General features: G+C 46.9%; 1 protein-coding gene and 1 non-coding gene across 5 annotated transcripts; one reads left to right on the forward strand and one right to left on the reverse strand.

Moving 5' to 3' along the window:
- The first annotated feature begins 1,850 nt into the window (after window positions 1-1,850).
- Window positions 1,851-1,957, forward strand: LOC132222709 (U6 spliceosomal RNA). Its single transcript, XR_009450281.1, has one exon. It is a non-coding gene; the product is annotated as a U6 spliceosomal RNA (small nuclear RNA).
- A 3,066-nt stretch (window positions 1,958-5,023) lies between these two features.
- Window positions 5,024-27,583, reverse strand: EGLN1 (egl-9 family hypoxia inducible factor 1). 4 transcript variants are annotated; one of them, XM_059677468.1, is made up of 5 exons: window positions 26,242-27,577; window positions 9,664-9,783; window positions 8,803-8,939; window positions 6,807-6,874; window positions 5,024-5,787 (listed from the first exon to the last, which is right to left on the reverse strand). In XM_059677468.1, exons 1-5 carry the CDS (start codon window positions 27,142-27,144, stop codon window positions 5,723-5,725), a joined length of 1,293 nt encoding a protein of 430 aa, XP_059533451.1. In that variant the 5' UTR covers window positions 27,145-27,577; the 3' UTR covers window positions 5,024-5,722. The 4 variants fall into 4 exon arrangements, with proteins under 4 accessions (XP_059533451.1, XP_059533452.1, XP_059533454.1 ...); XM_059677469.1 differs by lacking the exon at window positions 9,664-9,783 and having other exon boundaries at window positions 26,242-27,583; XM_059677471.1 differs by lacking the exon at window positions 8,803-8,939 and having other exon boundaries at window positions 26,242-27,583.
- Window positions 27,584-27,589: the final 6 nt, after the last annotated feature.

The following is a 27,589-nucleotide window of genomic DNA, read 5'->3' on the forward strand; positions in this document are numbered from 1 at the left end:
GTGTGGATCCTGTCTCTTCTTCTCAGTGTTCACACCACCCGCCTTCCTTTTCCTGTTTGAAAGGCACTGCAGTTGGTTCTCGGTAGCAAGGACAGGGGTGTGTGGCTTCTCTCGTCTGTTGGGACGGTGCAATACAGCATTTCTTGGTCAGGTGGGAGGGTTTGGAGTCTCTGAGGCCTTTATTTTAGTTTTCGCTTCTTTCACTTTCCCATCAGGCCTCTAGGAGGTACCTTCCCCTCTCCCAGAAACGGGAGGCTCCCCAGCAGGCGAGCTGGGATCTCAGGAACTTTCCAACATCCGCTTCTCGTGCAACTGGTGTCAGATGTATCAGCGCTTCCTTCCCTCGCGGTGGGGTCCCTGCTGTCCCCGTGAACGGCCACGCTGGCCCCATGGCCCTCATCTCTCCGCCAGAGTTTCCACCTGACTCCACCCTCCCGTGGGTCCTGGTGCTGGCTCTTCAGATGCGTGTTCTCTGCTGTCATGGAACCGTTTCCCGTGTCTCAGTGATGCTGCAGGACAAGGGAAAGGTGACGTTCCCCGGTCTGGATCGTGTCGGGAGGATTACACAAGATTCGGATTTAGGCAGCTGCCAATATTTATTGAAAACCCACAAGCCCAAGCACCTTCCCTTAAACATGAACACACAGCAAGAACGACCAGACGGGTGAGGAGCGCGTCCAACAGGAAGGGCAGAAACGAAAACCAGCAGGAAGGTTGAAGACTATCCGTTAAATGGAACACCTTACGTATTTTTTTAAAAAATTGAGAGAACAAAAGAAAGCCCTGGATTAAAACCTAACAACAGACATGGAACCCCTGCTGGGAAAACGGGGGTGGGGGGTGGGAGGGGAAAGGAGTCTCTAAAATAAAGGACAGATACACAGCGACTAGGAGAAGCGGCAGGCTCACCGGCAGGTGCTCCACGAGCCAAGGATGCAGGAGAGAAATACTGTCATTTAAGAAAATGTTGGGGCGGGGGGCGGCGGCCAGGGAGAGGTCCATGGGGGAAAAGGGAGACTTATGTAATACTTTAAACAATAAAGAATTTAAATTTAAAAAAAAAATAAAATGTCCCCAAATGTAGGGCACACTCGCAGGCCCACGCCAAAGCACACGGACGCCTACAGCGCCCTGGGACCAAGGGCAATGCCAGGGGTGTCCGCCGCAGAGAAAAGGCCGGTTACACACACACAGTTGGCCAGGGCTGCAGACGGCTCAGCACCCGCCCGCCACCTAGAAGCCGGAGGCGATGCCTTCCGAATCCTGAAGGAAACCCAAGGCCAAGCTGGGATTGGGAACGCAGGCAAATGAGCCACGAAGGGGACAACAATGACGTGGCCTGGGAAAACTCGCCATGCACGTGGCTCCACAGGAAGCGCCGAGGGCACCCGCGCCAGACCCCAGACCGAGGAAGCGTGGGGTCCAGAAAACCCAAGATCCAACCGAGCGGGGAAGGGGCCCCCGGAACAACGGGGAGAGGCGCCTGAGGAAGACGGGGCTCAGCCCCCATACAGGGTGACGGCTCCACAAGACCACAGGTCGGAGGCTGCGGGGAAAAGAGGGAAGAACCGAGGCAGGAAGGAGAACAGTCGATCGTGAAAGACAAGTCACCCTGGTTACGAACACGCGTCTCAGCTTTAAGTGAGCTCGCAGTCTATTAACCTGGTGTGAGCCCAAGTTACAGCGCGATTACATGAGGGAGAGGGGGGATGGGGCAGGAGCCCGACAAGCAGCTGGGGCCGCAGAGGCCTGTGCGTGTCTCCCATGATGGAAGGTAGAGATCAGGTCTCGTGCTGCAAAATCGAGGCGCAGCGATGTCGCAACGGAATTCAGAACCGGGCAAACGCCCAGGGATCACTTCTGCAGCCCCGACGCTGAAACGGGAACGATGCAGAGAAGGGTAGCACGGCCCCTGCACACGCATGACACGCGAATTCACGAAGCGTTCCCCTTTATTTTTTAAGAAAAGTCACTTCTCTGGTCCTGTTGTATTTGTAAGTGGAGATTAAGATTGCTCTGCTTGCTTTGTGTGTTCTGGGAAAAAATTGTAAGGGTATTTTATAGAACACCAAAGAAATAGAGTGATTCGGGCAGAAAAAGTCATCATCTCAATGCAACGGAGACCTTACACCCAATACCCTCTGACACCTTGTTCAGAGCTCAATCCATTCGATGAAAGGAGCGTTAGCTGCCTGTAGCTGTGTGCGCGCTCCCTGTCTTGGGAAGTGGCCTGTGTCCTCTATTTACAAGTCTTCCAGTTCACGGGGCCCTGCCCTTGATATGCATCACTGACGCCACGGCAGATCCTTGAACATGGCCGTGTTCCAGGTGAAACGGACTTGGTGGCGATGATGAAAAGAATCTGCATTAAAACCACAATCGGAATCCGGGGGGTGTACCCCTGACCTCAGATGTCCCCAAAACCATCCTGGAAGCAGTAAGACTGGGTGTTTCTAAACAACTGAATGTTTTTAAACAACTGAAAACAAGCTAACGTACAATTATGTTATTAAACATACGGTACACGGTTCTCATCCTTGGTCCAGGTGCCCCTTGGGCGGTCTGTATTTCATTAGGTCCCACACGACTAGGTCTGTAGCTATTGCGCTTAAAATGGCTCTAAGTGTCACACAATTAAGTGGCTGAGCCAGAACTAAACAGACTGGTCAATTCTGTCTGCTCTCTTTACTACCCTGCCTGATTTAATTAGTCTTCATCTCGAACTCATTTGTCCTCTCCCTGAATTCACCCAGCTGCATTTCAGTACAATTTTCTAAATGCCCTAAGATGGGCTGGGGGGGAAAACCCACATGAAAGATATTTAAAGGAGAGGTAAGTGAACATGACCACTGATCTTATTTTATAAGAGCTCATACAGTTTAGCCTATGACACACAAATTCATAACTACTCCCACCCAACAGGACACCTCTGACAATTAGGGACAAAGGGCCAATGCCCGTCCTTTTGCAGCACAGGGTGACACCGATGTGCTCAAGAGCGTGAGTGTTAGAGTCGCTCTAAAAATCCTATTCAAAGGGGCAGAACCCAAACGTTGAGAATCTCAGCACAGAGTTCAGGGGCCTCAAGGGCAGCGCAATGACCCCCGGGATGTCTCTCACATGGGGCCCCGTGTTTACCGGTTTCCCTCTTTCCCTTCTCATTTACAAGAAGTGACAGCCGACGTTCTGAACCACGCCAGAGGTGTGGGATTTTAAGTAAAGCACAGTATCTGATACAAAGAAAGTCGGTCTCTGAGAAAGGATTAAAAAACAGGAAAAGACAGATGGAAATAACGAGCATACTTTTTTCCCCAAGAACATTTATACATCACTTTAATTAGATTAGCTTTACAAGCAGCGTGGGCGCTCTTTCATAATGCAACACTGCTTTTCAAATGACATGACTTTGCACGGTCTGTGTATGAGTCCTGAGACGCTGTGCCTGTTTATAAAGGTCTGTGTTTTACAGCTGGTTAATGTGTTGAATAAAAACAGCATTAGCAGCTTTGTCTTTAACCAGGATTAAACACATCGAGGCCACAAATAATTTTAAATTTTGTTTTGGACAAGAGTCCTGCTTGGTGACAATGTAACGACCCCACTAACATGAAAAGAGCAGATTTTAAATGGACATTAAAGAAATGGCTATTCTGGTTCTTGATCCTTTCACAATGACCTCCAAGGGATTACATAAACTCCTCCCCCAAACTACAAAAGGTCAGCCCTGCCTGGCAGCACAGCCCACCCAGCAGAGCTGCAGGCAGACACGGGGCCCCCAGGCTGGGAGGCTGTTGCTGAGCCCGGACAGTCAGACCGACCTCCCCTCCACACAGCACAACCTGCTGGACACCTAACAAGGCAGCGCACGCGGAGACCAGCTGGCGGGGACGCCCCCAGGCCAGGCTGCAGAGGCACTAGCTGTGGAGAGGTTACTGCACGATCGGAACGAGGAGAGGAAGTAGGACAAGACTGAACACAGGCTATGAAAAAGACACAAACTGCAGCTTTGTCCTGCAGTTCTCCGCAGTGAGGCCACAACACTGAGTATCAGTCCCACCCTAGATCCGCACTGTTGGTTTCACTACATTGTTTTTTCATGTTTTACATGAACAATATTGATCTTTTAATAAAAATTACTGAGCTTTCCCTAGAAAAAGCCTCTAAGTGAATACAAACGATACAAATGCTTAAAACTGTTGTCAGCGGAAATATGCAGAAGTATTTCTGTACACTCACATTGTTTTGGCCAAGAAGATCAAGGACAGAGATAGGAAACCTTAGTGGGCCTTCCACCCATAATGCGTGCAGGATACGGGTGCCACCCTGTGTGCTTTGCCTAGGACACCCGTTCCGGTTCATACATTATGTGGCCAAGTCAGGGAGGCCTTGTGTGATTTCGGAACATTTCCTCTTTTTCTGAAAAGTAAAAAAGAAAACTCACACAACATGAAATGATCTTGTTGTTCTCTTCTTTTGATTTTCCACGCGAGCCGCACACCTTTGGGTGCTGATCAAGGGGCCAGCCTCACGGTGGGGACCCCCTCAGCAGCGGCCTGAGGTGTCACCAACATCCCCTCTGTGACAAGTCAGTTTCGAAGCACAGCCTCCCCTAGAGGCTACCCAACGGGAACCAGGTTCTGACCTGCAGGTCGGGGGGAAGGTGGGGGCAGGGGGGCGTTATAGGAACAGGAAAACGTAATAGCAAAGCTCAACATGCAACCAACCAATGGGAGGCTCAAGGAAAAGCCTTAGGAGGGGCTCCTCTACCTATAGCAGCGTGGCCAACGGGTGGTCCGCGGACCCTGGTGGGCCTTGAGGTCTGAAAGGCTGGCGACCGCTGCTCCATAGGACACACCTGAGCGCTTAGGAAAGCCCTTTATCCTGGGAACTTGAGGCTGAAGATACCCTCAAGTTCACGTAGTGCCAGTCACTGTAGCTTTTTTAAAAAAAAAATTAACTTAAAATATAAACCTGTATTTTACTTGCTGTGTATTTTTTCTTAGAAAACATTCAGAACTAAAAGTTATTGGTAGTAAATGGTGATGGTTTTACTGTTATGTTTCATTATGAACAATGTCAACAAAAACAACAGAAGCCATGTTTAAGAGTTCAAATTAGTGTAAGACAGGACTACAAAAAATCCGATTTTTCAGCTGGTAATTAAAGTGCTCCTTCTTGTAAGTAAAAAGAAAATTGTCAGTCACTGGCAGAAATCATTATAAGAGGTCTTTTAGGGCAAAATTTAATAGTACGAAGAGGTTTACAAAAATAGATTGATGCTATTTTGGGGGACAATGCTGTAATTTTTTCTCAATTCAGTTTTGATAAATTGTACCTGATCATACAAAAATTACTTCAAATTCAAACTTGACTATATAAAAAAGGGAGAGATGAAATGAACTCAGCTAGATGGCAGATCTGACAAAATGTATGAATGAAACAATGCTACCTAGGGCACTTATTCATGTCCAGGGGTAGAGACCATGCTCAGCTGGTAGCTTATATTCTTCCATCAGCAATCACAGGTTTGGAGTCAGTCATGCAGTACAAAGCCTCACGGTCAAATCTTCTTCCTGATGCAACACCAAAAGGTTGTTTCCGTTTCCTTATTAAAATGCCAACTGGTTGTCTATTTTTCTTTATCCCATTCATGTGTAGTCACAAGTTAACAAAGCGCCAACAGTCACTGGAGGTGAAGGAGGGTGTTGCTGGATCAGTCTCTCTATAAGACGTCTTTACTGATCGAATCAGAAGGTTTATTTAGTTCAACCCTCACACCTTTTTCACCTGCAGGTAAAACAAACAACAACAAAAATTCATTCATCAAGCACCAGCCAGCTGTCACTGCTTCCCACCGAGTTCCTAACGCCATGCACAGGTCTCAACTCTGCAAACATACGTCATCGGAAAACTCACACCTTCACTTCCAAAGCTACGCTGGGCATTGTCCTGTGATGAATGCGTTACTCTGAGCTAGCAAAGCTTCGAGCGGAAAAGACGTTCTCTACACAGAGATTTGTCTTTTGATTTAAAAAGTAATTAACTGGTTATAAAAGAGTAGTGTGTTCCACACCACTGAAAGCGCACACACTGCTGGCTCTCCAAAAAGGATGACTTTAAAACCTATGAACAGCCAATCTTTACGGTTTCATAAAAGGAGGATCTGGGATTAATAGGCTCATGAAAACACAGCTAGTTCATCAGCAGCGTGAAGGCTGGGCAGACCTGTGGGGATATGAGGTTAGAGAAAGGACAGGTGAGCGTCCGTCAGATGGGAGCTAAGACCGGCAGCTCTGGGAGACAGGCCCTAAGGGGGGGAGGGCCGGCATCCTGAGGACCCTCAGGCTTCGCACACGGGTGCTGCCCTGCAGCCACCATGGCAGAGGCACACTGCACACGCCTGTCTGCGTTCCTGACGCTGGCGTTTCCACTCCTCTCCTGTGCCACTTTCTTCACGTCCACATCAGCCATGGAGGCCTGGAGCACTCGGTAGGGCATGTCCGTTTAAAAGGGAAAAGACGTGACCTCCCTTCTATGGGCACCGGGAGAGGCAGCCCGGGGGCAGTTACCGGAGCTCAGCAGCTCGCGACTGAGCAGGATAATCACAGAAACCCGGCTCGGGTGGTAATGTTCTCAGGCTTCTGTGCCCCAAACGTTCCTATTCTTCGGGCCATGCTTTTGGTGAAAGATAACACTGCAGCTGACTGAAGAGAAGTCCTCTTGGAATCAGGGAATCAAGGGCTCTGACCAAACAAGGACTGTGGGCATGGTCCTTCCAGTGCACCCTGGCCCCAAATGCTGTTTACCTGTTTGATATTTTACTTTAGCTCGGGCTCTCTCATCTGCATCAAAATACCAAACAGTTATTGCGTACCTAAAAGAGAATTTAGAACAGGGTAAGAACGATCACACTGGGGAAGGGGCATGCTGTCGCAATGGTCTATAGAACGTGTCCTGTCAAAACAACGCCTCAGTCGGAAAGTTACCGGGATAATGAGCAGAGTAACCACCACTCAGCCGGCCTCCATGATGCTCAAGAGCTCAGCAGGGAGGCAGGAGCAGCTGCGGGGGGGGCGCCCAGGGCGGAGTTTTATGGCTCCTGGATGCCTCCTTAGCTGCATGATGGTGGTCGGCCTGCCCACAGCCGACACACAGGTACTGAGCGGTAAAGAACAGTTGCTGCACCTCCCCGAGCAGGAGCTCCGAGGGCAGAGAACAGCAGAGGACCCAGGGCTGCGGCCCTGCAGGGGCAGGAAGGACAGCGCGGCATGACCGTGAAGAGTCATGATGGATGCTCACCATTTTATAACCTCGAGTCACCAAGAGAGATTTCAATGATGCCAGGAATTTTTTAGGACTTTTATCGTAATGGTTATACTGTCTTTAGACATACAGCTTAGCTAAACTTCCTCTTTCTGAAATATTCACTTATTGGGAATATATTCCACAAATAAATGAGGAACCTCTGGTTTATTAAATACTATCCAGTACACAGTCACCCCTTTTGGTACCAAAAATGGGGGAAATGTACACACCCTTCCTGACCGCGTGCTGCAGTCACCTCCTTAAGAGAACACAGCAGGCCCTAACTGGTTTGGCTCAGTGGATAGAGCGTCGGCCTGCGGACTGAAGGGTCCCAGGTTCGATTCCGGTCAAGGGCATGTACCCTGGTTGCAGGCACATCCCAAGTGGGGGGTGTGCGGGAGGCAGCTGATCAATGTTTCTCTCTCATCGATGTTTCTAGCTCTCTATCCCTCTCCCTTCCTCTCTGTAAAAGAGAACACAGCAGGCAGGTAAAGCACCTTGCAGATTCCGCCAGGATTCACTGGGGGAAAGCAATACCGATCGCATGAAGAGCCAGTACATGGGACAGAGCTAAATGGTGTAGAATTTAAGAAATACATTAAATAGCATACTAGTTATAGAATATTAAACCTTGTTTAAAAATATATATATAATGTGGACAGAGATGCTATGATTAAAGCTAAAGGTTATTTTTCTAACCTTAACTCCCACACATGACAGCCTTCTCTCCTCTATTCCTTTTTCTCTTTGCTTCTGCTCCCTGGTCACCTCTGGTTTCTCTCCTTGGTGTGTTCTCCTACATCATCTCTCCCTCTTCCCCCTCCCCACCTTTTGAAAAGCTCCCTTTTCCTTCTCTAGCTGTTCTTTCTATTCCAAGTGAATGCAGCTGACCCTGAACAACACGGGTTTGAATGGCATGGGTCCACCTACACGCAGGTTTTATCAAAATGTACTGTAATATATTTATCTTCCTTGTGATTTTCCTTAATAACATTCTCTTTCCTCTGGCGTACTTTATTGTAAGAATACAGGATGTGATACATATCATGTGCTAATGGACTCTGTTATCACTAAGGCTTCTGGTTAACAGTAAGCTATTAGCAGTTATGGGTTTTGGGGGTCAAAAGTCACACACGGATTTTTGACTGCCTGGGAGTCTGTACCCCTTTATCCACACACTGGTCAAGGGCCAACTCTACTCTCACGAGATCACAGGAGGGTGAGGAGATAAGAGATGGACAAACAAGGAGATGGGGCTGGAGAGAGGACAGGGCCCGCGCGTCCACTTTTACCCCGAACAAGGAGCGTCTGTGCAGTCACATGCAGCGCTAACTGGGAACCGATCTTGTAAAATTACTCACATTCAAAGTTATGACCAAAGCATTACAATACACGTCACTGAAGAGCATGAAAATGCTCATTAGAAAACTCAAGTTTATCTTATCTACCCCTCCGTCCTGCCATCATCTTAACCATTGTTTCTTAAAGGAATACTACCTTGTAGCAAATGCTGGTTGTACTTCATGAGGGTTGCGGCGGTCAGACCAGAAAAACAGCAGTCTATCAAATTTGGGTTCAATGTCAGCAAACTGGGCTTTGCCTTCTGGAAAAATTCGAAGTATACCTCCACTTACCTAGGAAGAGAGTCAAATATCTAAGTGTGAACAACCAAGAATGCTATAAAATTAACTTTAAGGGGAGAGGGGAGTTCATTACAGCGACTCAAAATTCTTAACTGGATTCTTCACAGATATATCTCAATTAACAAGGTTGGAAGGTGAGTTGAAATTCTAAGTAAATGCACTGATACAAGAAAAAAATCATTTCCTGTTTTAGGGTTTTTGAAAATACTGGCTAAAACAGATGAGTATTATCTGAATCCAAAAGTCTTAAAATGAAGTTTTAAATTAGTAAACATTTCTTATTTATAGGGTGGGGCACAACTAGTTTACAGTTGTTCACATGGGAAATCTGTAATAAAAAAGTGTGATATGCTAATTAGACTGGACAGCCGAACGACCTTCCGGACAAGAAGCCGGGGCTGTGAGGGCCGAGGCAGCCGCTGCAGCTGTGAGGACCGAGCCCCTTGCACGAATTTCATGCATCAGGCCTCTAGTATTTTAATAAAACACTTTTATAAAAGTTAAATTTTAGGTGAACACGTCAATATCTGAAAGTAAAGGAACCCACTTTTTGAGATGTATTACTAGTATTTGTTTCATTTTACAAAATCTACGCCTAATACCTCAGACTGAAACAAATCTAAGAAATGTTTGACGGTTACATGTGTTAAAGACAGTCCTACCTACGGGGAGTGAAGTGCCTGTGAGAAAGAAGAATGTTCATGAAGTTGCATACCTTGGCGTCCCAGTCTTTATTAAGATAATATATACATGTCACACATCTTCCATCTCCGTTGGGATTATCCACATGACGCACATATCCCGTCCCATTGCCTGGGTAACAAGCAACCATGGCCTGCAGTAGTAATGAAGATGGTTTTGTAAGTCCGTGCGTGAATTAAAGTAGAAAACAGCTTATGAAAGAGATCGCTGGTTTTTTACTACTCTTATACTTAAACTGGGATCCCTCGGGCTGGCTGGCAATCGGCCGATAGGGCTGTCTCGCCCAGTCCCAATCAGGGCCGGCCGGGAAGGGGGCCGCGGGAGTCGGCTGGCTGTGGGAGCGCACCGGCCACCAGAGGGCAGCTCCTGCATTGGGCATCTGCCCCTTGGTGGTCAGTGCACGTCATAGCGACCAGTCTACCAGTCGTTTGGTTAACCGGTCCTAACGGTTGCTTAGGCTTTTATATATATATAGATCCTTCTCTTTAATAAAAAAATCACATTTTGTAGGCCAGAAGAGGCAAAGATACTGTGTTGACACTATTTTAAAGAACACCAGGTCCGCTGGTGAGCAATGGTGGTCTGTGACTCCTGCTTCTCAGCACCAGGCTATGTTACTGAATGAACAGAGTTAACTGTTTACTAAAACAGAAATATTATTCACTCCTGAACTGCTTTCTCTAGAGCCCGAGTACTACACGGAGGTACATGGGGGTGGAGACTGGAGGCGACTGGTGGGCGATGCAGTGAAATGACCTTCAACTAGGGGCTGCATTTATGTTTCCTTTATTTAAATGCCAACTGAGACTTTTAAAAAATAAACAAATAAAAGAGAAGTTTTAAACAATTGTTAAGTAAATCTTACAATCCCTGTGATAGCTCACTGGCCTCCATCTGAATGTGTTATCTGAGGTGGCCACTGCCACTGCAGCCTGATCTGGTGTTCCCTGGTCCCCTCAGTTCTGCTCTGGTGACAGAGACTCTGCCAGAGGAGGAGGAGGAGGAAGAAGGGGGTGAGTGCTCACAGGGCCTGCACTGAATCTGCATCTCCTCGTCAATGCCGCTCTGGGAAGGGCAGCAGCACTAGACGGACAAGGGTGAGATGGAAAACCTCCACGTGAACCGGCCAACCAGGAAGCCCATCGGTGCCTGGGCTCCGTGCTGGCGACTGCCAACAGGAGCCCTTCCTCCTCATCACTGAGAAGCACGCAGTCCTGCTCCGGCAGGAAGAAGAGTCCCAGGCCACAGAGGAGCCCTGAGGCCCTCAGGCCCCAGGCCCTGCACCAGCCCCCAGGCCCCAGACTGGGAGCCTGAGGACAGGGAGAGCCCCCGCTCACCCGGAAAAACCAGACTGTCAAGAAAAACTGGAGACGGAAAAGAACCAAGCTCCTGGAGGTTCCGAGGGAAGAGGAATTTTGTAGGAAACCTGCAAAAATGTGGAAGGGTCATGAACTCCTTCCAATGACCGTGTGGCCAGGGAATGACCTGGTGAAACCATGTAGTAATCCTGCACGTGCTGGGACGTCCCCGCTGGGGTTCTGGCGACTTTAAAGGTCCTTCTGGAAGCCGCATGAGATCTGGCGGCTACCGTGTGTGTTTAAACGAGAATCCATGTTAACAAAGTTATCCTGAGCTGTGGTTGGACAGTCAAAATTTAAAGTTCTGTAAATGCAGCATAGCTTTTCCAGTTTTAAAGTCATATTCATGCTCGACTTCTTAACTGGTAATTCGGTTGTGCTGGTGGACTTTATCCACACTTGGGTAAAAAAGACCCTGATGCCGTTTTTGCGTAGTTTGTATTGCGTATGCAGAAGACCCTCACATACTCTTACAGTATTTTTAGTAAATTCCGTTTCTTTTCTCTTAATCTCTTGGTAAAGCGACTAATAACTCCTTCTAACCGCGATTTCACCTGCTTGAGCACCTAAAGTCATCAGCAGCATTAAAAATATTTACGGACACGTGACAAAAAGAGTCAGCATGGTGTCCGTCTGAAAGGACTTAGCTGAAAAGACAGAAAACACTGGCACACACAATACAAATGCCCAGCAAATCATAGAGAGAAAAAATTCTGGAAAAAGGAACTGCTCGCGGGGACAAAGCAACAGGACGAGGCTCGGAGCTACACACCTAAGCTTATCTTTAAAGGACAGATGAGATCTGAAAAACTGAAGGGAAGAAAAGCAAACAGTCTGAGCGTAACAGACAGGAAGCAGTTAAAGGCAGCGAGGTGTTTTCACAGGTAAATGAATTTGATAGACACAGGATGAAATCTTGGAAATTAAGCAGAGGAAACAGGACGGAAAAGGTAACCAACAGTGAGCTCCTCTGGTCCGTGAGTGGGGACAGCCACAGTGAGAAGTTTTAAGAAGGCAGCTGCCTTATCCTAGGATTTGTGCAAAAGATGATTCTTACAGACACGTGTACTTGTGGCCTGTGGTGTCCTCCCCCACCGCAGACTCCTGTGTGCAGCCCTGAGGCCCGCAGACCCGGGCATTTACAGGAGGCCCCGGGAAGCGCAGGAACGGGAAGCGTGCCTTGTACGCTCTGGAGGGTCCCTGCCCCGTCCTCCAGGACACAGCAGAGCTCCCTCCCAGGAAGGCGGCCCTCCCGGGAGACCAGCAGGCTGGCCGATCTCGGACTTCCCAGCCTCCAGGACTGGGAGCAGTAACACATTTCTGCTGTTGGTAGGTTCCCAGTCTGCGGTATTTTAGCCCGAAAGGACCACCAGGACACACGTGTCAAGGACACAATTATTCCAAGAGATGTCCATCAGATGCCTCATCCTCAGGATACGGACATGGATCCCAGTCCATCAAGAAAAAGGAAAGGCTCTCCCCCAAGATGTGCTAGGGCCCGGGAGGCGCCCAGTTATCCTGGGTCCTCCCCGAGCAGACCACACACTCCGGGCCTGGGGTGGAGGCGCGAAGGGTCTCCTTTGCTAGGGAAACCACGCAGCCCCCACTATAGAATCCCGAGGGAGGTTCCTACCTGCTATCCCTTGGAGACACCAACTGTAACTGTTTCCCACTGGGAAAAGCCAATACATAAGCAAAACAATTAAACACTATTTTTCCCTTTTTGATATGAAAATATACATAATTGAGGACATTCTTAAGATTAAAAAAAACCCTAAATTTGTCTTTTACTCTGAGAATGAAAGGAAGGCAGAGGTTTGGGATGCCTCTCTGGAACCTGAAGACATGTGTTTCTGGCCTTGGAAGGTGTGCATTCCATATGAAGTTGAACCAGGAAACTTTAAAAAAAAAAATTCCCTTTTGAACTAAATTATTTTAAAGTACTGATTCAAAGCTAAGAGAACTAACATTTTATGAGCTGTCAATGTACTATGTTTGCCCTGAACAAGAGGAAATGGTTTCCCAGCTGAAAATTCTAGGAAAATACATTGCCTTGGGCTTACACTCCGCCCTTTGTAATGTTGAGCGCTGACATTTAGTAAGATCTTCACAAGAAATCTATGAGGTAGACAGACGCAATCTCACCATTTGAGACAGGAGAAAAGTGAACTGCAAGGGGAAGAAAGCCTTGTCAAGGTCAGAGATGAGGGGCAGAGGCGAGGCATCCCGAGTGGAATCGCCTCCTGGACTCTGGCTCAGCTCCTGGCTCAGTGAGGCTGTGCTTAGTCTGACCCAAGAGTTCAGATGAAATTGGCAACACAGGGTCCTAAGTGACTCCTAAGCGATACACACGTCATGTGTGATGCTCAGTTCTCCCACGTACAGACGCACTACCTAAGGTCTTTTCCAACTCTGCTCACACCTGTCCCCATTCACTCCCAAAGCACCGCCCCCCACCCCATGCCTACCTGTCGTTTATGTAAATCTAGCTCAAAAGGGGAAAAACAGGTCATGGAAAGAACTGGACTGAGAGCAAGTAGGTATTTACTAGAAGAAAATTTTTAAACTTCAGATTTCAATTATACCTGCGTAGTTTATGTAAATCTCATTTCCTAAAGGTACAATTAAAAACTTTATAAAAAGTTATACATTTTGTTCATTGCATTAATTAGCATATTGCATGGGGGTAACGGGGAAGGGCAATCTATATGCACTTAAATCTCTTGACTCGTTTGCTAAATTTAATGTTATAAATAACGTATCTCACCATAAATAAACTCAGACTATGTTTTGAGAAGTAGAAATGCCAAGCCTGTATCCTGGCCACAAAGAAACTAGCACCGGAAAGGAGACCCAGCGATCAGAAAAGGGCAGCTCTCTCGCCGGCCGCTGTGCACGCAGGGCCATCAGGGCCACTCGGAGACCAGCCTTCAGACCTGCTCCACCACCTCCAAGTAGGAAACAGCGCCGTCAGAGGAAGCCCTTCCGAGCATGGCGACAGCTCAGGGCTGACTTTATGGAGGAAGCAGTGTCTGAGCTACGCTTAAAAGAAGATAAAAGTTGGCAAAGAGGACATTTCCAACAGAGTGGGCCACATAAGGAAGTTTTAAATGCAAACACAGGACATACCTGGTGAGGAGGAACATTCGGTTTGCTAACGCAGAGTTCTGAGAAAAGGGGGGAAATGGGAAAAGCCAAGAGGGGCCTTGATGCTGCAGGCGAGGGGAGCCATTGCTTTCTGGGCAGGGGAGCGACATGGTCTCAACTGCTTCAGAGCATGACAAGAAGGCAATGGATTGGGGAAGGGCAGGAAGAACATGCCACGGAGAAGACGAGTGAGAACAAAACTGCAGCAGACCAAGCAATGACATTCTGATACAAGGAGGGGCCTTGGGCAGAGTGGAATGGCGAGGAGAGAAGTGAAAGGACTTGGCAAGCACTTTCACAGACAGAGCAAGGGACAGGCTGAATCAAAGGGGGCTGAGAGGGTTTGTGTCTGGAAGTCGGGAAAGCGGGTTTGGGGGAGGAGTTTAGTTTTCGGACATACTGAGTTTGCCAGGCTGGTGGGCCATCCCGGTGGAGGTGTTCAAAACGCAGCTGATAATGTGAGTCTGGAACTCCAAAAAGAGGCCATGGCTGGAGATGCCGATTTAGGAACCATCTTCATAGGGGATGGCTGAAGCATGGGCTGCCAGAGATTGCCAAGGCAGAGAGAGTGGGGAGAGAACAGAACAAAGGACAGATTCGCATGGAACAAGTCATGGAGAATAAGAGCTCATTAGCTTTGCTGCTTTCCTGGTCACAGGAAAACGGTCAGACAACTGGTCAATAGTTGACTCGTTGTAAGTGATTTTTGACTAATTGTAAATGATAAACATATAAAACAGAACTTATCAAGCATTTTTAGGATTTCTCCTTAAAATGTTTTTTAAAACTTTTTGCTATTATAAATAATATTGTAAAATAGTTTTAAAGCTCTACCATTGTACATATCCTTGATGCCTAAAATTAAATTCCTAGGAGTGAAATTATAAGGTTTAAAAATTTTTATTGCCAAAATTTTCTCTGGTTATGTTAGCTTACTAGAGGCCCGGTGTACAACATTAGTGCACTGGGGGTTGGGGGGGTCCCTCAGCCCGTCCTGCATCCTCTCACAGTCAGGGACCCCTTGGGGGATGTCCGCCTGTTGGCTTAGGTCCAGGGAGCGGGCCTAAGCCAGCAGGTGGACATCCCCTGAGGGGTCCTTAGCGCTGCCCCAGAGGCGGGAGAGGCTCCTGCCACCTCCGCTGCGCTTGCCAGCCGTGAACCCGGCTTCTGGCTGAGCAGTGCTCCCCCTGTGGGAGTGCACTGACCACCAATAGGCAGCTCCAGTCATTCCACCATTCGGTCAATTTGAATATTAGCCTTTTATTATATAGGATTATTAAATGAATCAAATTCAATAGTGATGACACTAAAGTAATTCTATGAGTTGATAATATCCACAAGATGATATTGTTAAAGAAGCTACAAAGCATGAATGAAAGATAGCTAGCCCCCAAACATTCCATATTGTTTTAGGAAAGAAAGAATTAACTTTTAGGATTTTGTTTTAAAAGCCTCCTATTATAGACTATATGGTAGATAAAAGAAATATCAAATAAGTAATAGCGCCCGACCAGCATGGCTCAGTGGTTGAGCATCAACCTATGAACCAGGTCACAGTTCAATTCCTGGTCAGGGCACATGCCCAGGTTGCAGGCTCGACCCCAGTAGGGGGGGAAGGTGCAGGAGGCAGCCAATCGATGATTCTCTCTCATCACTAATGTTTCCATCTCTCTCTCCCTCTCCCTTCCTATATATTTTTTAAAAATAATAGCAACAAGTTACAAAACAATCTAATCTATGTTTACATCAATAAAAACTGGCCCTAACCGGTTTGGCTCAGTGGATAGAGCTTCGGCCTGTGGACTGAAGGGTCCCAGGTTCGATTCTGGTCAAGGGCATGTACCTTGGCTGCGGGCACACCCCCAGTGGGGGGGGTGCAAGAGGCAGCTGACTGATGTTTCTAACTCTATCCCTCTCCCTTCCTCTCTGTAAAAAAATCAATAAAATATATATTTAAAAAAAAAAACTGTAAGAATAAGCTCATTTGTATGTGATTTGATCCAACCTTTCACATAGATACTAACTTATTTGTACACATGACTAGCTTTTAAAATTAACATCTAGGAGCATTTGAGATGTTGCTTCCTGGCATTTGTCATTGGTTTAGCTCAAATAAACTCTTTAAAATTTTTTAAAAATAATCACAATTAACATCTAAGGGTTTTTGATTCTTAAAATGTACCTTAAATAATTAAATTAATGATTATTAATAAAATATTTATTGCCATTTGACTTCACTCTGCTAAGGGGAAGGTGTGAAGGGAGAAAGATCCTTTGATGAAGGGGTCCCTCAGTTTGAATCACTTCATTATCCATGACCCTTATAAACTGACCAGTTTCTGTTTGCACAGAGCCAAGGCTAGGTGTCAACTGCCCAAGCAAAACCAGATGCGTTTTCATTAAAAATAAGGTTCATTAAAAACAAGTCAAGAATTCTGAATCTAAGCTGAACTTTAACCAACACAATGAATGCGAGCAAAGGTTTAGAATTAAGGCAGCTGAGGCCAAGTCTGAATACTTTGAAAAGGCACTGCTGAGAGCAAAAAATATAATCACTTCTTTAAAGGCTTCTTATAATAATCAATTACTCAACACTGCTTCTATTAATTAGGTCAGCATTATTCCAATTTCATAGCTGGAGAGACTGGAGAGGTGCTGAGTGACTTCCCAGGTAACTAGAATCCAGAGCAGCGCCAGCAGGCCCTGCTCCCATTCCTGTCCCGTCACCTGCCCCCTTACTGCTCTCCCTTCCCGAGAGATTTCCAGGATAAAGAACACCTGCAAGAAGCTTTAGAGGAAATGTACATGAGAGAAAACCTTACAGTTACTATGCAACACCAGGCCGTTCCTGAGAACTAGCCACAGGAACAAATTGCTCTTCCGTACTTTAGAGACACTTCCTACCTGCACTACCAAGAGATACCTCCGATCAAACAATTACAGAAATTATTTATAATATAAACAAAACCAACCGATATGAACTCTAGTTTCACTTTTGTTGAAAGTATTCCTCCACCCCAGCCCTCGTGTACTATAAAGTTTTCATTTTTTAAAAACTCAGATTAATCTTACTGCCAGTAACAAGTACAAAAACAAGACAAGACACATGAACAGGAGGACACTGTGAAGGGGTAGAGAAGTGGTTCTCAACCTGTGGGTCACGACCCCTTTGGGGGTTGAATGACCCTTTCACAGGGGTCGCCTAAGACCATCGGAAAACACATCTATAATTACATATTGTTTTTGTGATTAATCACTATGCTTTCATTATGTTCAATTTGTAACAATGAAAATACATCCTGCATATCGGATATTTACATGGTGATTCATAACAGTAGCAACATGACAGTTATGGAGTAGCCACGAAAATAATTTTATGGTTGGGGGTCCCCACAACATGAGGAACTGTATTAAAGGGTCGCGGCATTAGGAAGGTTGAGAACCACTGGGGTAGAGGGAAGAGGGAAAGAATTCCAATCCTGTATTAACCATTGGAGATAAAGGCTGTCAGTCTTTTATAAGAAAATTGCACAAACACAGCAGATGTGCCTAGAACCATATGCTCCCAGAAAGACGTTCTCACTGAAGTCATGGTTTCCATCCTGGTACTTACCACTTAACTCTGTTTCATTTTATAGCCAGACCGCAGAAGGCAAACATCTTTCAGAGTGTGCACATGTGTACCATTAGTCTATGACTTAAGTTGACAACTAGAAAGGGGGGCAGGGAGAGGCAAAGCATAATTCCACAGGCAGGAGGCAAGAACATCAACAGAGTAAACACAGACCCTCGCTCTCCCATAGCCAGGCATGAAATGCTTAAAAATGTTTTTTGTTTTGTTTGTTCTTTAGAACTCTTCTTAGAACAGGGATTCTTAATATAGGGACTATGGATGGGTTTAATTATAAGCAAAATTTTGCCTGTATGTTCATTTTTAGGGTGAGAAGGTATATAGCTTCCATCAGATTCCTAAATGGGCCCAGAGCAAAACAAACAACACGACCATAATTACCTTGGAAAAACTTGTAAGCTTTTGGGAAGGGATGCTATCTATTATCATACATAATTTTTAGCCAAATTTTCTTTATTCAAGAAATTTGATTTCAAAATACTCTAGGTTGTAACCACTATAAACTACAACCATTCTTTGTACATAAATAATGTGTGGTAAATACTAAATCTCAGGCTACCTCCTTTACCAACTAAAAAACTGTATTAAGAGAATGAAAACATTTTAAATATAAAAATTAAGCAAAATTGGCATGAGAAATCCTTTATAAGCATAAATATGTATGTATGTATGTATGTATGTATGTATGTATGTATGTATTTCAAGACCAATTTCAAATGACCTCTATGCTGGCCAGTTTCCATGATCAGCACCACCAGTGCCCTCTTTAAACAGTTAAGTCAACTGTTTCCATGAAGTTGATTAAACACTTGAATGTGGTTAAAGCCAAAGGTTTCCTGATCATAAGAAATAGTTCTGGGCTGGTCCGATGGCAGTGGGTTACCAGAACTTACCTAAAGTTAGTATCACTAACCCCCCACTGCTAAACTTGACTGGCTTAAAAACAAACAAACAAAAAAGAAATAGTTCTGGTCTTGATTAACCCATGTGCTCTTTTGTTAAACATAGCTCTTAAACCTCCTTTAATATTATTTGGAAATTTGAAAAAATTCTTGTTCTAAAGCCAAATCAAAACTATGATTCTATGGTAATTTTAGAAGCTTAAAATTTTGCTCTTGAAATGTTTCCTCTGCATATCGATCACGTGGCAGCGACACTGAGCTGCGCGTCCGTTTGCTGGCCACGGGCTTCTCTCTGCTGGGTCGTCCATTGTGTTTCTCTGTTTTGAAGTGACGCGTGCCCACACCACTGGTGGGAGTAAGGGCGGTAAGACGTGCAGGTCCTATCCCTTCGAGATTCACGGACAGGCAGAATTCTACCACACGCTGTAACCTGACCAACTGAGACTGGGCCCAGGCAATGGTGTAAAACTTCATTTCACCTTCAGAGCAGACCTTTCTCCCAGTATCTGGAGTTAAAAATAGTGTAGGCCGTGTTGGCCTGGGTTATTTTTATCAGGAAAACAGGGACTAGAAGCAGCATCGTGGAGTTGACCGCAATAGGACAAAAACCCTCATAGCCTTTCAAAAGGTCTCGCCGTAGTTTTAGAAACTGGACTGAAAGCAGGGGAAGCAGAGGTGAGGTGCAGGGCAGGTTGGCTGAGGCGCTCACTAGTGTGAACACAAGTAACAAGGCACAAGAGCAGCCAAAGGTGTTTGACATGATGAGACAGAATGGCATCAAACAGCTCCAGGAGTTACTTCCGGAGGAAAAGGTATATAAAGTCTCAAGAAAAGAGGGCTCAATGGAGGTCAAAGTTGAGGGAGAGAGTTGGGAATGAGACTCAAGCTCGATCCTAAAGAACATATGAGGTTTGAATGGCTGGAGTCAAACAATTCTCAGAGATGTGGACAGGAGTGAGAAGGGGAGCAATTGGGAAGAAACTGGTCTGGCTGAACTAGCGGTTGTATTTCAAAGATCAGTAACAGGTCAGAGTGGGCCTAAGCAGCTGAGAGTATAAATACGTAGGAATCAAACTGTTAGAATAGGCAGCTAGGTAGATATGAGCTAGGAGAGGTAGCTGGGGCTTGAAAGGAGAATGGTGAGATGTAACAAACTGAAAATAGACAATAGAGGCGGCAGGCCCCTATGTGAGGAGGAAAGATTCAGAATTGGACCAGGGTCCTACCCTCAAGTGGCCCACAATTAGCACAGAAAACCAGCAATGTGGGGGGGGGGGGGTGCAGGAGGCGGCCTGTCAGTGATTCTCCCTCATCATGGATGTTTCTATCTCTCTCCCCCTCTCCCTTCCTCTGTGAAATCAATAAAAATATATTAAAGAGAGAGAGAGAGAGAGAGAGAGAGAGAGAGAGAGAGAGAGAGAGAGAGAGAGAAGAGAGAGAATGTCCTTGTTGTCAACACCAGGAGTGCTAAGATTCCCTGCCGTCATCCCCAGGCAGCCCCGGTGGCAGAGCTGACGAGGGCACGCTGTGCCAAGAAGCCATCTGCCTCTGGAGGAGAAAGGATGGGGCTGGAAGGTCAACAGCAGCAGCAGCAGCACAGCCCACGTGAAGGAATGTGGGAAAAGAGAGCACAGGACCGTTCTGTTCAGGCTCTGGCTGAGAATAAGTATCGACACGCCGCTATAAATGGAAACTGAAGAAGTGGGGCGAGAGAAGACGACAGAAGAGTCAGGCAAGATAAAGGAATAGCTGTTTCCTTCCAGCTGCTCCAGCCAAACGCCCTCTTGTCGTTCCTGACTCCTCTCTCCCCTTCCTCACATGTAGTCCGTCCGCAGAGCTCACGGACTCCACTTTCAAATACATCCAGCATCCAACTAACTGTCCACACACACGCAGGTACTGCTCCGAGTACCGGCCCTTAACTTGTTTTTGTCTTAACATTAACCACCTAATCTGTCCTGTATTTACTTAAACATATGTTATGACCCCCTCACCTACCTCCAGGAGAATTTAAGCTCCTTGAGAACAGGAGGCGTTTTGTTCCCGTTGTTGTTATTCCTAGCTCCTAAAACAATATTTATACATAGAAGGTACTCACTTCATATTTGTTGAATGAACAAATGAATGAAAAGCTTACCAAACAGGACTCAGAGAATAGAATAAGCAGCAACCAAAAATATTAAGTATTTTCCTTTGGTAAAGAAATAGAATTTGGGACAATGAATAAGGAAAATGAGAATTCCCAACACTTGAAAATTTTTAATAAGCAAACAGCGACTACAGATACTATCCAAGTAGTTCAGAAATAAAGCTTCAACTTGGTTCTGGAAAAAATGTGATAATGAAGTATCAAATATTCCAATAAAGGTGGCAGAACAGTTCAGAGTTTGGACTAGAAAACACAGGCGTGAAGTAAAGTACTGTAAGGGAAGACTCTGGTTAACCATCTATCAGTTTTTTGTTTGTTTCTTTCATTTGTTTTAGAACAGAAAGATTTTGGCTGTAATCAGAGTCAAAGATAAGCTAGCTATGAATATGGCTCAATAAATGATCTAAATGTCATCCTAGAGTGAACAATGTTTCCAGTGCAGAAACAAGGGCAGAGCGGAAAAGGAGGTAGAAAGCAAGCAGGTAGTAAAATGCACCCATGGAAACTGTGTGAGAATGTGCTCCAATGACAGGGAGACTGGAACATTCGGTGGCGTGTGAAAGGCCTCAAGCAAAACATTAAAAACAACTAAGCTGATACCATCCATCCGAAGGCATACCAGAAAGGAGCGGGCATCGGAAAACATGGTGATGAACAGCCGTAGAGGTCAAGGCTGGCAGAGGAACACGGGAAGGAGAGCAGAGAGCGAACATGGAAATCAGAAGCACAGCAGAAAGGCGCAGGAAACAAGGAGGCCAGGCCTGTTTCAGGGAAAATGGCTTTTACATCGGAACATCTAGGGAAATTGGGGAGGAATTATCTACAGGAAGAATATTTAAACTGGAAAGAATGTCAAATAAACCAAAGTGTAGAATGACAAGGGTAAATGGAAGCAGGAAAAGGAAGTCGTAAATGTTCAAGAATCCTCAAAAAACGGCATAAAATACATCCAAATTAGTGAAGTGGAAGTAAGTAATTTTTACATGAGCTGCAGCATAAAGTTAAATATGAGAATGAACTAAATCAAACGTCAGTCAGTTTTGTCACTAACCAGCTCTGTGACCTTGAACAAGTCAGTCACTTAACCCCTCTGGGAATTATTGCCTGTTTAAAAAAAAGTGTGTGTGTGTGTGTGTGTGTGTGTGTGTGTGTGTGTGTGAAGTGGTTAGGTCAAAAATGGGTAATAATTCTAAGTCTTTTCCCTCCAGTTTATAAGAGGGAGAAAGATAGGAAAAGCACAGAACTCTTATAAGAATCAGAAAAAAAAAATTTAAATGGAAAGAGTAAGAGCTAACGTTTTTGCATTAGTCCTTATGATTTAAAAAGTGCTTTTCCATCTAGGAACTCACAGCAAGCCGAGAGGCAGAGGCAGGCCCGGGAAGATGAAGCAACTGGCTCAAGGACACAGAAGCAGCGGCAGGTCCAGGATTCCACCCGGATCTAACAGCAGCACCAAGTCCACTGCCCAGCTGCGTTTCGATGCCCTCCTGTGACTAAGGTTTTGCAGGGTATTTTTGTGGCGTATTAGGTAATAGGTAAGTCAAGAGTTATAAACATGTCCCCAAAACACACACAAACACACCACACAAAAAACACCCTTTTAATCTAAAATAAAATTCTTTAGAATGAAAGGTGTTACCTTATCCATAAACTACATGTAAGCCAACTCACTACACAAAATGTTTTCCTTTAAAGTTGAACTTGGTTCATTCACAGCCTACTATTCAGGCTACTCTTTCAGTCCACATGTATGTCTTCAATTTTAAAGCACTAAATAAAAATCATTGAAGTATCAATATTTTCAGCCTTTCTGCATTCAGAATAACTGACTTGGATCTTGAATTATGAGATAGCTATCAAAACATTAAAAAACTGTTTCAATTTGTAAGTGCTGGATGCCAAGAGTATCGAAAACGCGGCAGGAGTAGACCGAGAAGTTTTGTTTGTGACATCTGAGGACTGTCACCACCACCCCTACAGTAGTGATAAAGTAACAGAATTTTTCTCATCCTGTTCTTCGCTCTAAAAGCTATAATCAGCCGAAGCTAAGTAATTAACTGCAGTACTAAGTGAAATAATCTCAGGAATATAATCTGCTACTTGTTGGTCTCAACATAACCTACTCCTTTTTTAAAAATTTCACTCCTTTTCTTAATGTACATTTGAACTGAACAGAGTAAGTTTTGGATAAAATTCTAACAATATGTATATGATTTTAGCATTTTTATCTTAACAATTTTTTTCCCTTTAGAGTGGCTAAGAATCTCCAACTGAATAATAGTTTGACACTTGCCCATGATCCTTAGTCCTCAGCATTCCTCTTCTTCCTGTGCCCCCAGGTAAAGGCACCTATGATTTCTGAGGGAGACTCCTCTTCCCAAATGAGCAGACCACAACTCCACCCTACTGGACATCGGTACAAGTCTTCTTGATGGAAGAAAGGGTGCAAGACAGGATCAAGGGTCAAAGGGCAATTTAAGGGCAGGGGGCTGTGTGAAATCCCCCAAAAAGGACCACAGAAAGTATATAGCATAGGAGCTGTTACATCTGGGTTCCCGTTTTTCTTCTGTATGACTTCATCCGTCCCTTGTAGTTCCTCTTTCAAAGTAGCTGGACAAGCTGTGGCCAGATAAGCATGTCCGAAGGAGAAACTTGGGGGAAATCAAAGCCTTCACTGAACGAGCCACAGCCAATCACACATCACGTGATTATCAGGCCCTGACACACACAAAGGCCATACAGAATAATGTAAATGAGAAAAAACATCAGATTCTTGTTCAGAAATCTGAATTTAAGTCCTGGTATGCTGCATGAATTTCTTGTAACACATGACCTAATTTTCCTGGGGCTCACTTTTTTTTATCTATGAACAGAAATAACACCACAATGATCTGCCTATTTTATAGAGTTGCTGTGAAAATTATCAGAAAAATACTACACATTGGGGCGAGTAACTTTTCAAATCACTATAATGTTGTAGATAAAATAAAGTTCTGCCTCTCTCAAGTTACTATACTGAAATGAACATGATTGAGGTGGGTATCTATACAGTGGTTTTTTAGCCACTACCCGAAATAAACATTGTATATTCACCTAATCAAAAGTTTACATAGCCCAATGGTAACATACAATTATTCACATACAAGGCTAATGCTATTCATTCACTATCAACAAAATGTGTATAAAATTTGAGTTTCAGTGGTATGCTAATAATCTACATTTTTCCATCTAATACCCTATCTATGTGCAGTGTAGTTTTTTTAAAAAAGCATGTAGCTTGATATTTGAAGGACTCAAGTATGAATCCTGCAGGTTATCCTAAGTGTAGGCTTTGGGCAAGTCTGAGCTAAAATATCCTCAGATGTAAATTAGGATTAAGATGATCGTAATCATGCCTGCATTAAAATTAATCTGGTGCCTAGCACACCATGGTTGCTCACGACAGTATGACGGCTGGTAATCTGACTGCCTTCCCATTCTCTCATATCTTTCGATTTTTTAGGAATAGTTAAATCACATCATTAAACGTGGGTGTTTAGCAAAAAGTCTCTCAGCCAAGAAGTACAATGAAAGGGAATCCCTAAAATCATTTCCAGATCCTGAGCATAAGATCAAATCTAAAGAGTTTAAAGTCCATCCTGCCTTCAGTTAGTCCTTTCTCACACACGTGTAGTCAAATCATTTAAAGCCGAAGCTACTGCTGCCTTCACACCGGGACACGTGGGACGGAGATGGCTATTTGCTAACCGCCTCTGCAGAAGCAGCCACTGCCCTGAGAGAGGCTGCTCTCCCTCCAGGAGGACAGGGTGAACAGTGAAGTAGGAGAGGAGAGGGCTGAGCCTAAATTAACCGCGGAAGGTCTTAGACATCGTCTTCGTCATGGCTTCACCTGAACTTATGCCTCAACAATATACTCGGTCAGTCTTCACAGAGCTGTATTAATATTCCCTCAAGCTAGTTCCTTTCCTGCTCTAGGGTTCATGATACACTCACATTTAACCCATGACAAAGTCATTTAAAAATCTATCAATGAAAATCTGATTAACAACCAAGGTTAAGGTGGAATCAAGCCCCCTTTTTTTCTTGCAGCTTAATATTAAGCAACTGTTCATTTTTTTTTTTTTTTGAGACAACATATTGAGACATGCCTTCACCCGGCAATGAAGCCCCAATACGTAAATCACTTCCCACTGTATTTCCCTCAGCAAAATCCCCAGGTTTAGAACTTCCCTAGCTGCCCATGCTGTCTGAGAGTCATCCACATGGATTATCAAAATAGATGGTCTGACCCACACAAAGAAGGACCAGGAAGAGTCAGCGTGTTCCTACAAACACCTACCGGTGTGATGATCTCCTAAGATAAGCCCTCGGAACTTACAAAATCAGACAGAGATGGATGAAGGAGGGTGGAGCAGGGTGGCCTGGAGTGAACCTGGATACAAAGGAAATATTAAGACCTGGGAAGGAAAATGCAAAAGGACTGAAGAGGTTCTTAAGGAGGGATGGCTCCATTGTTTACCATACCGAGGAGGCAGGCGGGGTCAGTGGATAGGAACTGAGGCATCTGCAGGGGGAAAACTACAATAGTAAATAGTAAGGAGCAAACAAACAAATGTCACCAAACTGAGATGTTGGGATGGGCCCTCACTCCTGCTCGATTCCATATGTGGGCTGTTTTTGTTTGTTTGTTTGTTTTTTCCCCCCAGGAAGCTACAAAACAGTTTTTTCTACCAAGGGCTCAACAAAGCAAATAAAGGAAACCTGTGCTAAAAATGTAACCTACCTACACCGAGAGGTCTGGAAACGGAAACACTGCTTTCCCCCCTTATGTCGTGGGATTCAAAACCGGAGGGACACGGGAGGGGGAGGGGGAGGAGAAGGGGGAGAGGGAGGGGAGCAGCCTAACTCTTCCTGAGTGAGGAGTCTGCCTGCACGCTCATTCTACATTGATCTTTTTGTGCAGATTCCTAACTCAGCACCGCATGCCGCCCTGCAGGTCGGTATCTGGCGAGTGGTTGGTTCCAAAACCAGAGAATGGAGGAGCGAATGCATGCACTTGCTCGGAGCAGTACTTTAATTCCCGCCCCCCCCCTCCCCACCCCAATGGGCGGCTAACACTCCAATGAGGTTGGAACTAACCGTGCATTGCGATGCAAGAGGGAGAGAAGGCAGAAGTTAAAAGGGCGAGCCTACCTTCAGCCAGAAAACTATGCAACTGAAGTTCGCCAACCGGCAAAAGGTGGAAAACCGGGGGTGGGGGGGGGCACACGAAAGAAAGGGGCTCCCTAGGTCAACACCTACAGACCGGCCCCCAGCCTTCCTCTTATCGGGGTTCTGCCCCCAGGAGATCCTTTCCGATGGAGAGACTCCATGCCCCTCGCGGATGCGGCCGGCGCACACTTACTTTCGTCCGGCCATTGATTTTGTAGTTGCCCAGCTTCCCGTTACAGTGGCGGATCAGGTCGTCCATGCGGCTCATGAGCAGCCCGATGGTCTCGCAGCCGGGCTCCTTGCCCTCGATCCAGGTGATCTTGTCGCCCCGGATGTCCTTGGACGAGTCGCTCTTCTGGCTGACCAGCTGGCCGTCCGTGAACTTGCCCGTGTCGTGCAGGGCGCGCACCTCCTCGCCCACCTGCTGCCCGGTCTCCTTGCCCAGGAAGTCGTCCACCACGCAGATGCCGTGCTTGTTCATGCAGGGCACGATGTACTCGAGCGCCAGCTTCTGCGCGGGCAGCGGCTTCGTCTGCCCGTTGGGCCGCAGGCCGCCCGCCTGGCTCAGCCCCTCGCCCGGCGTGTTGCTCGGCGGGTACAGGTTCGCCTTCTCCTGCAGCAGCGACGCGCGGACCAGCGGCTCCTCTTTCGCGGACTCCGCCTCGGCCGCCGCCGCCGTCCGGCCCTGGCCCTGGCCGCCGGGCGCCGCGCGAGGCGGGGACGCGGCCGCCGCGGGCTGGGCCTTCGCCTTGGCCGCGTCCCCGGCGGCGGCGGCGCTGTTCCTGCGCGGCGCCGTCTTCCTGGCCCGCCGAGCCCCAGCGGCCCTGGGCGGCGGCGCGGCGGGGGCCGGCGCGGGGCCGGGGGGCGGGAGCGGGGCGGCCGCGGGGCCGGGGCCGGGGCCCGGGGCGCCCTCGCCGCTCTGGCACACGAGCTTGTGCTTCTTCCAGTCCTGGCGCTGGTGCTCTTTGCTGCAGTAGAAGGAGCTGCGGCAGCGGCTGCAGCGCAGCAGGTTCTCCATCTTCCCGCACAGCTCGCAGTACTGCCGGTCTCGCTCGCTCTGGCTCAGCCCGCCGGGCCCGCCGCTGTCATTGGCCATGTTGGCGGCGGCGGCGGCCGAGCAGGAGGGGTGGCGGCCGGACGGCCTCGCCCGAGGCCGGAGAGCGGGCGGAGCGGCAGGGCCCGTCACTGCGCCATGCACCCGCCGCCCCTCGCCTCGGGCAGGCCGGCTCCCCGCCCTCGGCCCGGCTGCTTCCTCGTCCTCGGGTCGGAACCTCGGAGCGCCGGCTGCCGCGTCTCAGCGCCGCATCGCCCCGCGGGCGGGTGGGCGGAGGGAACGCGGCCTGCGCGGCGAAAGGCGACCTCCGCTCGGGCGCGCGGGCCCGGGCGCGCGAGACCGGCCTCCTTGGCCGCCGCCGCCGCCTCCGCGTCCCGGGCGCCCGGCCGGCCTGTGGAGGAGCGCAGGGCGTGCGGGCGCCACTTGCTCTGCGCGCTCGGCACGTACACCACGGCCCCGCCGCGACCCGGGCGGGCGGCGCGCGAGG

This window comes from Myotis daubentonii, chromosome 20 (genome assembly GCF_963259705.1).
Source record: "Myotis daubentonii chromosome 20, mMyoDau2.1, whole genome shotgun sequence".
Taxonomy (NCBI): Eukaryota; Metazoa; Chordata; class Mammalia; order Chiroptera; family Vespertilionidae; genus Myotis; species Myotis daubentonii.

Coding starts and splice junctions, on each gene's coding strand:
- EGLN1 (XM_059677468.1), bottom strand. CDS start 27,144: ATGGCCAATGACAGCGGCGGGCCCGGCGGGCTGAGCCAGAGCGAGCGA. Junction 8,940..9,663: donor ATAAAGACTGGGACGCCAAG/GTATGCAACTTC, acceptor CTCTCTTCCTAG/GTAAGTGGAGGTATACTTCG. Junction 6,875..8,802: donor CAACCAGCATTTGCTACAAG/GTAGTATTCCTT, acceptor ATTCTCTTTTAG/GTACGCAATAACTGTTTGGT.